Here is a 14,256-nt window from a genome sequence, read left to right as displayed (position 1 = left end):
CAATAGATAGACTGTTAGTGTGCTCGGAGACTTTCAGGGGACAAGTTTAACCAGGCTCGCTAAATTATTGGGTTATTGTTCACAGGACTTAAGCCGAGGATTTACTGTGTTGTGCATGACAAGCTAATGATAATGTCACTACCAGAGGAGGATCTCACATGCCCAATATGCTGTGACATTTTCACGGACCCTGTTTTGTTGTCATGTAGCCACAGCTTCTGCAGGAGCTGTCTGAAGCGCTGTTGGGAAACAGGATTACGTGAGTGTCCAGTATGCAGAAAAAAAGCCTCCAAGGCCAGTCCTTCTACCAATTTGGCTCTGAGAAATGTTTGCGAAGCTCTTTTGGAGGCGAGGAGGAGTTCAGTGCTGGTGGAGGAGAAGATGAACTGTAATCTGCATGGGGAGAAGTTAAAACTCTTTTGTCTGATTGACAAACAGCCCATCTGTGTGGTGTGTCAGTCTTCCAAACTGCACAAGAATCACGACTGCTCGCCTGTTGAAGAGGCAGTGCTGGACTGCAAGGTAAAGAAAATCACTATATCAATGTTTTTCCCAACTACATTGTAAAAGCAACCTGCTATAGGGACTCTGCGGCTTCCGTTAACCAAAAGTATTCAAGGTAACACCTGAAGGTAGAATGCTGTCCCACAAGTCTGTCCTGATTGTGGTTTGCACGAATGCAGGCCTTAAATATCCTGAGCGTTCAAAACACTGAAATATTATGAAGCTATGTGATCTCTGCTGCTTAATTTTCAGGACGAACTAGCTTTATCCCTCAAGAACTTGCAAGAAAAAGTGGACAGCCTCAAAAGAATTCACATGACCTCTGGGGACATGTTTAAGTACATCAAGGTAACTGTGATGAGATGATAGATATTTAGTTTTGAATTTAAAAGAATCTGGTCAAATACACAAGGATTTGCTATAATCTCCCCCAGAGTCAGTCGCTGGACACACAGAGATTGATCAACAGCCATTTCGAGCAGCTCCATAAAGTCCTATACCAAGAGGAGTCAGCCAGAATAGCGGCTGTGAAAAAAGAAGAAGAAGAGAAGATTGCAGGGCTGAAGGATAAGATTAAAGAACTCTCAGCAGAAGTGCTGTCACTCACAGAGACCATTTCAGTGATACAGGAGCAGCTGAATGAAGATGATATGATCCTGTTGAAGGTCTGTACAGTCAAGTATACGTCCACTTTTTAATCAGTGTTCCCCAAAATCTCCCTTGACTGTAAATGTTTCTGTTTTACAGAATTTCAAAGACACCCAAGACAGGTAGGTCATCAAAGTTATAGATTTACACTCTACGCGTTGTCTATGACATATTCTCAGTGTAAGATATCTGTTTTTAACGCAGAGAAAAAAGCGTAGCGCTTGGTTCAGACAGCATGTCCGGGTTACTGATTGATGTGACCAAGCATCTCTGTAACCTCAAGTATAAAGTCTGGGAGGAAATGCTGGACCACATTGACTATAGTGAGTACACATTATTGTTATTTTCCGGTTCAGACGCTGGAAAAGTAGATCTGTACAACCCAAAACCTGTTGAACATATCAGTCTTTCTGCCAATATCCTGTTTTTTTTCTAGCTCCTGTGACCTTGGACCCAAACACAGCACACCCCTGCCTCATCCTGTCTGACGACCTCACTTCCCTCCACTACTCAAGGCAGCACAACCGTTGCCCTGACAACCCAGAGCGCTTCCACATGAGTGCTGAAGTGGTAGGCATGGCCGCACTGGGCTCAGGAAGTCACCACTGGGTCGTGGAAACAGGAAGTAATCAGGACTGGCTTCTTGGCGTGGCCTCTTTATCTGTAACTAGGAACACTGAGATCTCTGCTCGGCCTGAGAACGGCTTCTGGACTTTGTGTTTCCGGGACGGAGAGCTCAGGGCAATGACCTCGCCACCCACCCCACTGACAGTTACACGAGCGCCCAAACAAATCAAAATGCAACTGGATTACAACAAAGGGACGATGTCTTTCTTTGACCACGCTGATGACACACTCATTTATGCATTCACACACACGTTCACAGAAACCTTACTTCCATATTTTTATACACAGAACAGTCATCCATTAAGAATAATGCCAGAGAAAGTACTCATCACAATGTTGCGTCAATAGGCGGATGGAGGATCTCAGGATTCATTCATTCATGGATTGGCTGGCTGTTATTTTCTCTTACAGCAGGCGTGCAAAAATATTCCTTAACCAAATCATTTTGCAGCTTCAAAAACACATTGTCAACTTTATTTTTTTATACCTCTGAATAGTGATACATTTTGGGAAATACACTTATTTGCTCCATGCATTCCTATGAAAGTTGATTGGTACTGCTTGTTCACTATTGGGCCCATAAAGCAGGCACAATAGAGGTTTCATATGGTTGTGCACTCTACTAACTTGAATGGGAATTCAATCATTTAATCATGTTGCTCTTCTTTCCAGATGTTATTGGACCGAAAGATCAAGTTCAGAAAGTTTGGGTTGTAACACTCAAAAACGTCTCATTCCCCAAAAGCCTATGTGAATAAGTATTTTGGAGCCAATGACATCCTGTTACAGACCCTGTAACTTGGAACACTTCCTGGGGGCTTGGTCTGTTTACTACTGCTCACGTTGTAACCTGTTTGTTTAATATGTAGGTATAAAGAGGAGGTGTAAAAACTACAGACAGAGCCAGGCTAGAGGTTTCCTCATTTCCACTTTGTGCTAAGCTAAGCTAACTGGCTGCAGTTGTGATTAGTGATTTTGGGCGAACCGAATTCACTTGACTTCTACCTTGAAACAAATAAGCTCATTCCCCAGAATGTAACTATTCCATTAACAATAAAATTGCTTATATAAACGTTGCTCACTGTTGTGGAAGAGGGGAGAGTACATTTGTATTTGATGAAAATGTTTAGAAGAAGTTATAGGTTAGTCCATAACTGGGTATCGTGATGTGCGGCAGTCCCTTTCTTTATGTTTTATTCTTTTGAATTGCCTGGGACTTACGTCTGAATGAATGATGCTGCTGTGAAGGTGTTCATCTACTGATGATAACCATATTATATGTTGGACTCAGATGAAAGACATGATTGTAACCCATTTAGCACCATGCACTTTTGTCACACAATGAGGGATTACATTGTGCGGTTCAGGTTGTTGGTCTCTTTTGTTGAACACATGATGGCGCCAAAGTCAAACAAATATTTTGAAGGATTTCATTACAGTGAAGACGACTTGGAACACATAAAACTTGTGTTGTTTGTAGAAATGATTCTTTCCGATCATGATCAGTTTAGGAGAAATTGAATGAAATTAAAATATTGATTTTCCACTTGTTGACTCCACTTTTATTTTCCTTTTACAAAACAATTCTATTGTATTGTTAAAACAATCAAATTAAAGATGAGTCAAAAATCAAGAAAAATCATTGTAATTTAGTTCTTCCTCTCACATCCAATATGTTTAATATGTGAATTAAATCTTAAACCGAAGCAGGTGTTTTTTTTGCGGGTGGAGCGTCTGAGACTATCTCCAGACGAGATAGTCAAGTGGCTGGATGGTGCTGCTGATGTTGAGGAAAGTGAAGCCCATAGGCATCTGGCAGCAAAACACATCAGGGGAGTAGCAATTTTCAAAAGGAGACAGTGTTACAAGTGTCACTTCCCAACATAATGATATAAGGACTAGACAGCACCATCTTCTTCGCCATGGGGTGCATCTAATTTTTTCCGGACTTGTTCAGGGCCCACATTGCACACGACCATCTGAGTAAATGCTGCCAGGGTCTCACCGGAGAACACCTTCTCCAAGTCAGCACAGTCTCCCACAGCCTTCATGTGTAAAAATTACCCAAACATGATAGACAGATACAGGAGAGAGAAAATGGCCTGCTTGTGTCTTTCACACCGTAGCAAAATTTAATGGCGGACCACACCTCTTTGCGCTACCAGTGGTAAAGTTTAATAAGGCTGACAGGGGTCATGGCACTAAAGATGGCATCCGTGAATGTCAGGCAGCCTTGTCTGAAGTCGGGAGAGAAGTTGAGTTCAGATGTGAAGATAGATTTATCTCCATGATTCTGTAACTGTAAAGGGACTCTGCATAGGAGAAGAATAGTGGTGAGGATTTCCAATTAAACCATGCTGTTTATCAAGGGGACTCTCAAACTTCAACTCATTACCATGCTCAGTAAGAAAGTTTAATAAAAAGTTTATTCTAAGTAAAGTAAACTTACCCATAGAGCAGAATGAGCTCCCAGAGAGCAACACAAACACCCTGCAAACACCGTCAGGACTTCTCCTCAGGCTGTTTTCTTGTTATTGTGTCTGTGTGAATCTTCCTCTGGGAATCGTGACTTCTCATGTAAAAGGACATCTAACTCACTTAAGGGACTTATACTAAAAGCCTCACCTTTTCACGGCAGAATAAAAGGGCAGCTATTCCCAAATTAAAATGGCAAGGTTCATATTCTGCACTTAGGCAATTTCTTTAGACCATTGTTGGTAAGGGCAACAGAAATTTCCTGGAGCTCTTAAAAGCCCGTTTCTGACATTTAGCTATTCCTAAAGCTAATTTCTGACCAAAGGACAGTAACGTGGAAAATAAATGCAATAATGGCTGGATGGATGGAATAATAACTGAAGTCAAACATGAAGGAAACCATTAGGTGTACTGGGCATTGAGTCTTTGGCCCCTTTCAGGAGAATCACAAATGGAAGTTTTTTTAATACATGCCCTCAATGTCAGATTGTGTTCTGTGCTGCGGGACTATTTACAGCATCTCTGAGTCAGGCTGATTTGCATGAGTGTCTTCACAGTACAATACACCTGAGCTCCCTCTACTGAATGGACTGTTGGAGCCAGAGGCTGTGATCGTTCCTTGTACGACCATCAAAGGGCCTATTCTGGTTTAATGTGGACATTTCTTGCCCTTGCTCCCTCAGTGGAAGGTGTTTCTCACCTCCCTCTGCTGCCGGCTCCACCTCAGGCCATACACACTCCTGGAGCTAATCACACTAACGGAGAAGTGAAGCTCTTTGCCAAAATCATGGGCTTTGGAGATGGCAGACTTAATCAATTGTTTTTTTTCTTCCGGCATATCTACTGAGAATGAAATAAATAAAACAAAATATTACACTGTATTTTAGACAATTGAATTAGGTGATAAATACCCTACAATATAATACACTGTTTCATGTAAATTTCAGGGTAACAAATTTTGCAGATTTTGTAAAATATTGTTCTTCCTCAAGATTTTAAGTGGAAATCACATTATATAGTCTAATTTGCAATTGTGTATATTTATTCCATGCATAAAGATCTTCGTTCATCAGACTGAAATATTGCCAGTTCCTGATTTTTTTTAAATGGCAAGCAGCATGAGTTAAGGAAGTTAACCATTTATATAGGTTAGCAGTACTCTTAATAAGGTAAATATATCATATTAATCTCTATAAATAATGATACTGATGCAACTAAAATGAAACAATTAGACAGTTCTGTCTCTCTTTTTAGGGCCACATATTGTTAAATATTAGTGGTTGAAATTCTCCGATTTGACACAGACTTTGTAAACCAAAAAAGTTGTGAAATTGAATTGACCCACAGAGCTTTTTAGAAGTTCAAATTGTAGTTTGTACTCACCATTGTGGAATATTCTTCAGAAAGTTCTCTGAAGGGTTGTGACTTTGACGCTGACCAGGAGGGGGAGGATCTCCAGCAGTTTAACGTCATGAGACATGAGGGAATAATGACTCTCCCATTAGAAACCCCTGCGTTAAGATGCCTCCGAGTGTTCTCAGCAACAATGTCATGAAAACAAACATTTGATCTTGCATTCAAATTTGGACCTAGGCCAAAAAGTAGTATACTTAAGTGTATTTGAAATACAATTCAAGAATGCAAAAGTTAATACAAGTATACTTTAACTTTTTTAATTGTACTTTATTCATTCATTCATCTTCAACCGCTTGTCCCTGTCGGGGTTGCGGGGGGCTGGAGCCGATGCCAGCTAAGTGTACTTTAATATAAGTTAATTTTAAACTGTATGTATGTGTGCCTTTTTAAAAGTATACTAAATTGCAAATACTTATAACTTAGCATTTATTTTCTGGAGGAGGCCCACTCTTTAGGTTGTGAACCACTGGGCTAAACTACCTAACTGTACATAAATAGGTTTTACAGCTTTGTAACAGAAAATTCTGCTTTGATGCATCAGTAATAACTACCTAACAATGTCATATATAAAGATAAAGATTTCTGCAGAACTCATACTTCTACTTTTGATATTTTGTGTAAATTGTCTTCTTCTGTACTTTTACTCAAGTAGGATTTTTAATGTAGTTTACTTGTAGTGGAGTGTTTATATGTTGTGGTATTTTCTTATTATATATTCTTTTTTTTAATTTAAGTGATTACTTCTGGGCCATAGGTTATTGCTTTGTGCCACTCTCTCATTCCTTGGTCTCCTGGACTGCTGAGGATTTCCTGGAGCAATATCCTCACTCAGCCCTTCATCCTTTCCTCTTGTTCCTGGAGACGAGCACAGGTGCACAGGTTCACAGGAGGAGCAAATATCAGTGGTGTCTAAGCATATTTTGGTTGGTTATACGACATGTTTATTACTATGATGCAAATGAAAGCATCTATGCTCTGTGACGACTCCCTCTGAACTGTTCATCACTTAGGTGGAAAAAGACCCTGCTTGGAAGTGTGTAAAGCCTGTGTGTGAGTATGTGTCAGTGTGTATTGGGATTGATTGTCTTACAGGGTGGTTAATTGCATTTCAGCCTCTGCTTAGGTGAGTAGAACCCAATGTTCTGTTCCCTTGTGAACACAAAGACAAACCCCACATTGACCCACTGTCTAATTGATGTCTGAATTACCAGATATAAATAGAGACTCAAAGAACAGGATAGTGTCATTGGGTTGCTTTATCTCTTTTTGGTCTAAGGGGGCAGTAGTGGTCTGCAGCAGGATTTCACCAATAAAACTTACTACTGAAAACAAAACATTAACATTATATTTAAATTCCCCAGGACGTATTGGGATGTGTCAGGTCTCGATTCTCCCAATCAGTAAACATTTACTCAAATAGAAGCACTACCAACCAGATCTCATTTACTGCAGGACTCTTACTGAGATTTTTCCTAAACATTCCCTGTGCTATAAGTGTGTTTGTATCTACCTCTATGCCTCTTTCAAATTAGCTCAACATAATCATCTGGCATCACTCACAATGTCAGTGTTGCCAGGGCAAGTAGGAACGTACAAGATCTAGCCCCGTCTGAAGTGAGATAATTACATATCCAGTGGAGAATGTGTATATGAAGAATCAAATAGGCAGACCGTATGAAAATAGGCAGACCGTATGAAATCTAATCCACAATAAAACTACTTGAATTTGATATTTTTTGGATTCAAGCACAATCTATTTATGTAACAAAAAGGGACTGGAACACAGGATATAGCTTGCTCCAGTGGTTCATATAATTGTAACAGAGTTGAGTCACTTCTTACATAAACACATTGTAAAATCACATTGTTAGGAAACCTCTCCCCCTTTCTCTTATTTCCTGCTTTAATGTATTAATGTTAGCAAAGAGGCACTGCTGCAGGAGGCCGTAATATATGTTATCATGTTATATATGTTTGGTTGTTTTTTACTTCGGTTTATTAAGAAATACCTGCAACATAAAATTCTCTACAACAGCACGCTGTGTTTGATGCAAGCTAACATGCTAAGATAATGTACATGTAAACAACCCATAAAGCCAGTAGGATGCATACTCTTAGTCTTGTTGTTTAGTCATTGTGTGGATGCCCAAAGCACTCATACAGTTGTTAACCTAATCTTTATTCTTCTTCTTTTTCAGTCGTCAGTCTACAACTCCTGCATGCTTTGAGCTACAGAAACCAATCAAATGGCAAAATGTTCACCACTTTAACTACATTTATCCTGTAACGTCGTTTAGTTACACCATTTATACTTTTTAAAATATTCAATTTTTCAACAATTCTTTTTTTGCAAGGTTTCTGGTTCGATTCCCATCTACAACTGCTGCTGATAGTACTAATATTACAGCTATAACGTAAATTCTACTACCAGGACAACCTTTCTGCTACTTTTTTATTGTTTAATGGTATTGTTGAATTATCTCTGTTCAAAGTTATATTTCATCTGCCCCTGTTTCTGATGGTTTAAACCTCTTTCTCACCAATTAATCAGACCGCTCTATAGGTGCGTTTCCATTCAGCTCCAATACCCAGGGTGAAGCGGGTCTATCTCACTGAAACACAGCTAATTTGCATGTGAGTCGCTCGAGTGGCCGTTTGAGCGGTCGTTTTTTTACCCTGTGGGAGAGCAGGGCCGTTTTGCTCCCCTGAGAGAAGCCTGGTTGCTGATTGGATGTAGCTCTTAGTGGGATGGGACGTGTGGTAGTAAGGACGCCACGACAACACGGCAAAGTAGAGTAGACACTTTAATCCAGTGGTATAGTAGAAAATGATCTGTTACTTGTACATAAGTTGTTGTTGTGAATCATACACGCCACCTTAAATTAAACTACAACTATTCTGTATTCCTCACAATTAGAAAGAGCGGTGTGCTGCTGTATCACTAACTCAATCACTGGTGATTGAAACCCATACAGAGTGGTACGTCACCACATCCCTCTTCGGCGTTTTTTTTGGTAATGAAACACGGTGAGTGAACAGCCATTTCAGAGGGCGTGCCCTGAAACGTTCTGAGCAACCACATTTTCCCCTAATGGAATCACGCCTTTCCTGGAGAGGCTCGGCAGTGCACATGCTCAGTGTTCAAATAAGAGACGCCTGAAAACGTATCATTCTTCGTTCGGCTTGCTTCATTTTTTTAGTGCAATCGGTTTCTTAGATTCTACTAAGTAAACACAACTGTTCAGTTAAGTCAGACTAACTTGGCTTACTTAAGTTGGTACCACTTAGAAAGATCAAGTCTACATTGTCCAAAGCGGTTTCCAATAAGTGCATTCAACAATTTGGGTAAGAGCAAGTTTAGTAACTGCGTGGCCTCAAATAAGCCAATCTATAGAGTGCTACATATAAGTGCTTTTTTTTAATCATCTTCTTAGCCGAGGTGCGGTTAAAGTTTATTAGACCTGCTATTTTTAAGTTGAATAACTTCACAAAATTAAGAGAATACAACTCTTTCCTAGATAGCTGAATACAACACTTCCTAGATTATTTTAAGTAAGATGAACTTTTATCACACATTTGTGTGTATAGCAGCAGTAGCACATGCCAGTTGTCCACCTGTCATTGTTAAGCGGACACATAGAGGGTTTTGTACATGTTCAAAATGTTCAAAATCTTGAAAGCATTTCAGTTTATCTCCAGTTTTACAGCTTGTCATCTCATGATGTTTGTGTTTATGAAATTCACAACCACAGCCTTTTCTTTGTTAGAAATTGTGTTTTTTAGATTTTTCCTCTAAAACATTGTGGCAGCCTGAAAGGCAAAAGAGAGCTTGCTGTTGTCCAGCATGTGGCTCATCCATGGAGCATTTTAATTGTCCAGTGTTTATTGAAATCTCATGTCAGAAAGTGAAAATGATTCAAAGAACATTACAGAAAGGTGAAAGATAAATTATCTCATAGGGTCTGGTATAAACAGGAAACAGTGTTACACAACTCTTCTGTTTTTAGACCCTTTTTTTGCCCTTTTCTGTAGTGATTGTGAATGATGAAATTGGCTATAAAAGAAGCCTACGTGCGGCATAGCAACTGAGAGAAAGAAAGCTGGAATAAGAAATAGGACTGAAGTTTTTCTGTGAAAGCACAAACACTGGACAACCTGTAATCAATCAAACATATTGTTGCCTCATGTAAAGTAGAAAACTTACGCAGAGAGAGAAAATCAACAAAATTCACAAGAGAAAAGGGCCCACTTCTTTTTAAATAATATAGGGGGAGAACCAGAGGGGCATTAGGGTGAAAAATTGGTTATTTATATATATATATATATATATATATATATATATATATATATATATATATATATATATATATATATATTACAGCTCTTAATTAGCTACTAAAACAACCTTGAGTTATTATCCAAAACCCAAAAGACCAACAATGAACACACTGAAGTACTAGTAAGCTTAATGTGTGGTCATTTTTTGTTTTGGCTCTCCAAAGTTGGCCAAATCTCACGACACGCCTCAGGTTCTCACCCTTTGATATGTTAATCTATAGCAAGGGTAGAGCTTCAAAGTTTTAGTTTATGTTTCATAACCATAGATTGTCTCAGATTCAGCTGAGCTATCGTTTTAATGTCTGTACTGATATGACTCAGCATTAACTGTATGTGTAGTTCCACAGGTTGAACAGGCATTTGTGTGGGGAGAGGAGAGCAGCTACTGAGCTGACTCCCTTTGATGGCACAAAATAGGAAGAATGGGCATCCCACCAGCTTTCCACCCATTATTACAATTATGGCACTCTAAATATGCAGTAATCACCATAATCATGTGCTGGGGCGGCTAACGAACAAACAGGCATACATTTAGCAATCACTTCTTAATAGAGTTAATAATGGAATCCAACAACAGGATGGTATTAAGCATCTTTCGTTTTTTTAAATGCATAAAGAGCATAAGACAGGATTTGACTCGGTGTGTCACATTAACATGTTATTATTAAAGTTGTCTCCAGTTAGCTTTTGATGCATGCCATAGAAATAAAATCCCCGATTTGTTACAAAAAGCCAGTTTTGAGATAGAAAAAGCACTTGAGAGAGGCCTCTTTCAAGATGATTCACAGCTTTGTGCTGTCAGTAGCACGAAGGCGTTTTGAAGAATTCAGAGACCGCAACAAATGTCAAGAAAATAAAATTGCTATTGGAGTGCAAAAGTGTTCAGATACATTTACTTAGTTATCTTCTTTTTCAGCATATTTTTTTTGAACGAAAGTGTTAAGGTCAATTATGTAATTTGTTATCAATATCCTTAATTTAAATGTGCCTATCTGCTCTTTCGACTTTTCACACATAATTACAGACTCATATTTACACAGGGCTGTTAAGTGAAGCAAGTTGGCTGAGTTAAATACAGCTGTGTTCGGGTGAGGGAGGAATTTAAAACCAATTAGAATAACAATAGATGTCCATGATTTGAGTCAGTAAAACAATTATGTAACAATTTTCAATATTGTTTTGTATTAAAAAAAATAGCATGCTGCTAATTGAGCATTTGATTGTTTTCACTTTGCTGTGATGACAGGGTGTACAATAGCTGCAATTAACCATTTGCTGTGTTATTGTTAAAGCAGCACAGCATGCTAGGAGTGGTTACCTTTGATGAACACAAATGTGCTTAACAAAACAATAATGGAAGTATTATTGGAAATAAGAACTAACTCATTTTATTTTTTTAATGCATTGTATGTTGCTGGACACATTAGTCTGGTATTTTTGATCTTGTATATATTTCTCAAAAGTGTATATATATATATATATATATATATATATATCTGGAGCTTTGTAGCAAAAGTATTTTCCCCCTAGGATTATTATAGTATTTATGATTCTGATCCTGAAATGATACCAGGGCTTTTGTCCCATCCTATGTGAAAGTGAAATTTAATTGTATAACCGAGGTACTTCTTTAAACCCAAACCATGATCTTTTCCTAATACCTAACGCGTTTTATTGCCTAAATCTAATCATGTAGTTTTGTTGCCTAAACCTCAGTAACGTCAATCACTTTTGTTTGAATTCACAACAAAACCACATTAAAACTTCAGCATTTTGTGAAAAAAGTGTCGGCATGTGATACCTAGGTTCAACATTTGGATTCAACATATTGCAGAAACATACAATGCCAATGTTTTTTCTTTTGGAGACTGGGTTGATACACCTACAAGGTTTGGAACATAGTAATGGATTAAGTGCTTTTTAAAACTGTATGTGCCTATTAATGTTTCATGTTTCCAAATATAACCTAACCAGTGTTTTACTGAATAATTTGTTAGCTTAAACACTTCTTTTGCAACTTGTCTGCAAAGAACTTTTGATTCAGAAATTGCATTAAAGAGAAATGCTGTGGGCAGAAAGAAATTCTGCTTGGCTGCTGTTTGTATTATTTACAAGTTATACCACTTAAACGCTATTCAAGTCTTTGAGTAGAGATTGGACGTCTTCTGTAATTTGAACTCATGGACGTAAAAGAGAGGTGACATAGCTTACAACACGACTGAGGAACAAGGGGGAGTAAAAGATAGGAATAGCGAGATAACACCATCTGCCAAATGGCTATTTTTACACGCAGGGACATGGTCAAACTCTGTGACAGAAGCTGCTGGGCTCTATTGTACCTCCATAGGCCACAGGAATAAACACCTGCCGCTGTTCTCAGAATAATTATACACAATGTTTGAGCTGTCCTGTCACAGAGTACAGCGCTCCATCCAGAAATGGAGCCAAACGTCTTTAGTGTCCATGGATAGGTGGGTGGAGGTTAGTCCCAGAAAGATGCTCTGCAATGCAGTGAAAACTTAACTTGAAATGTAAAGGTGAAAACTGTTTACATCAATTAATAAGTGGGTTATACTGAACTTTATACTAAACACAACATTTTCTGCCAAAGTTAGAACAGTTTTGTTTATTCCATGTGACAGATTTCAGTTATTTAATTGTTGCTTAATTTTGGATATTTAAGGTTATAGAGGAAAAAGGCTTTCAAAACCAAGTTTGTAGGGGCTTTATTGCAGACATATTATGCAAATTTCCAGGTAATACTTGAACTTTATTGACATGTTTTAATAAAAAAACCCACAGACAAATCATTTTCCTCATACTGTCTTTCTGAATATACATGGATTCACCCTCTGTCTGAAATGCTCTATTTTAGCGCCTGTCTCTTTAAGCGCCCCACTGAAAAGGTTCCATAAGGTTTCATTTAGGGAGTTAAAAACTCCTCTCCTCACTCAGCCCTTGGAGTTATGAAACCATTCAAAATCCTGTAAGATGTGAAAAAAGCTGCTCAAGGTCAAGCTCAAAGTAATGTTTATTAGATCCTTTAAAAGCTTAGGATTTGGAGATGGAAACTTTGACAAAGCAGTTATATCCAGTAAAATGTTATTTTAACCTCCACTTTGTAGCATGTATAAGCAATATATGAATATTTAATCAATTGACTCATTAAATGTGTATTGCTGTGGAATTCAACTCCTCCCGTGAGGCATCTATATACTATGAAAGTTACAAGAAAAGACAATGAATGACAATATAATAACACAACTATATTTATAAAAAAAATAGGGCTTCACAGGAAAAGTTATACTTGTAGAAACATAATGCACATTAATAAACACTTGACCCATGGAAGCATCACTATTTTTTATATTATATTATATATTTATGCCAAGAAACATGTATTTACAAAGGGTCCAGTAGTGTCCCCTAACCCAGTGGAAGGAGAGCTGTCTGATAAGACGTGCTGCTCATTCCATTTCGTGTAGTGCTCTCACCCTGGGGATCGTGCTCTAGCCAGCCGGCTGTCAGAGGTAGCAGGGTGAGAACAGAGTTGATAGTCTTTGCACACAACTCTACATCTGTCAGCTCCTCTCTGAACACCCTGCTATTATTGCTGATGGAGATCTGGCTGAAGAACACTCAGGCCATCACATGAGCAATGCGTAACAGTTTGAATGGAAACATCCACAGATTGTCTGTTTGTAGGTTGCCTCAATATGCTGGGAATGTATGTGTGTTATTCATTAGATGTTGCTTTCATCACCTAGTTTTTACCATAACAGTTGCTCAATTACTTCTAATAAGGACTCTTTCTTTTCAAAGAAAATTGGTCAGAGTTAATTCTGAAAAGGTCTGTGTCAGTATGAGACACTGAGGGGGATAGGCGTGACAAAGCGGTGGTTTACATGTGTTGCATATTTGTTAAACTGCGGTGCATTACTTTTCGTAGTTATATGTATGAACAGTGAATGAGGACAACATTGTTCTATACACTGTGGATTCATAAACAATATTTTGTGAATAAATACTTTGAAAATGGCCCATTTACATGGAAATGGATTAATCTGACATCAAAAGTTTTGAGGTTCTAGCTAATGAAACACTAACAAAATGCTGAATGAAATGTGTGAATTTTTTTTAATATAAACTATATTATTAGCTCTGGGGAAAGTACCCAACACATTATAACTTAGATGACATCCAGCCTTTAGTGAATAGAAGATAATGAGGCGAATAATGAGGAAGTGA

At 38.3% G+C, this 14,256-nt stretch overlaps 1 protein-coding gene across 1 annotated transcript; it reads left to right on the top strand.

The window, feature by feature from the left end:
• On the top strand, positions 1-3,323 carry LOC310960308 (zinc-binding protein A33). Its single transcript, XM_083931979.1, has 6 exons — positions 1-522; positions 757-852; positions 939-1,169; positions 1,252-1,274; positions 1,357-1,475; positions 1,589-3,323. Exons 1-6 carry the CDS (start codon positions 127-129, stop codon positions 2,125-2,127), a joined length of 1,404 nt encoding a protein of 467 aa, XP_083788105.1. The 5' UTR covers positions 1-126; the 3' UTR covers positions 2,128-3,323.
• Positions 3,324-14,256: the final 10,933 nt, after the last annotated feature.

This window comes from Echiichthys vipera, assembly GCF_963691815.1.
Source record: "Echiichthys vipera genome assembly, chromosome: 17".
Taxonomy (NCBI): Eukaryota; Metazoa; Chordata; class Actinopteri; order Perciformes; family Trachinidae; genus Echiichthys; species Echiichthys vipera.
Note: the sequence above shows the minus strand (reverse complement) of the source record. Positions and strands in the feature narration are given on the sequence as shown.

Excerpts from the sequence above, each read along its gene's own strand:
- LOC310960308 (XM_083931979.1), top strand. The coding sequence starts at position 127 with ATGATAATGTCACTACCAGAGGAGGATCTCACATGCCCAATATGCTGT. Across the intron at positions 1,170-1,251 it reads ATGATATGATCCTGTTGAAG|AATTTCAAAGACACCCAAGA; the intron begins GTCTGTACAGTC and ends TCTGTTTTACAG. Across the intron at positions 1,476-1,588 it reads GCTGGACCACATTGACTATA|CTCCTGTGACCTTGGACCCA; the intron begins GTGAGTACACAT and ends TTTTTTTTCTAG.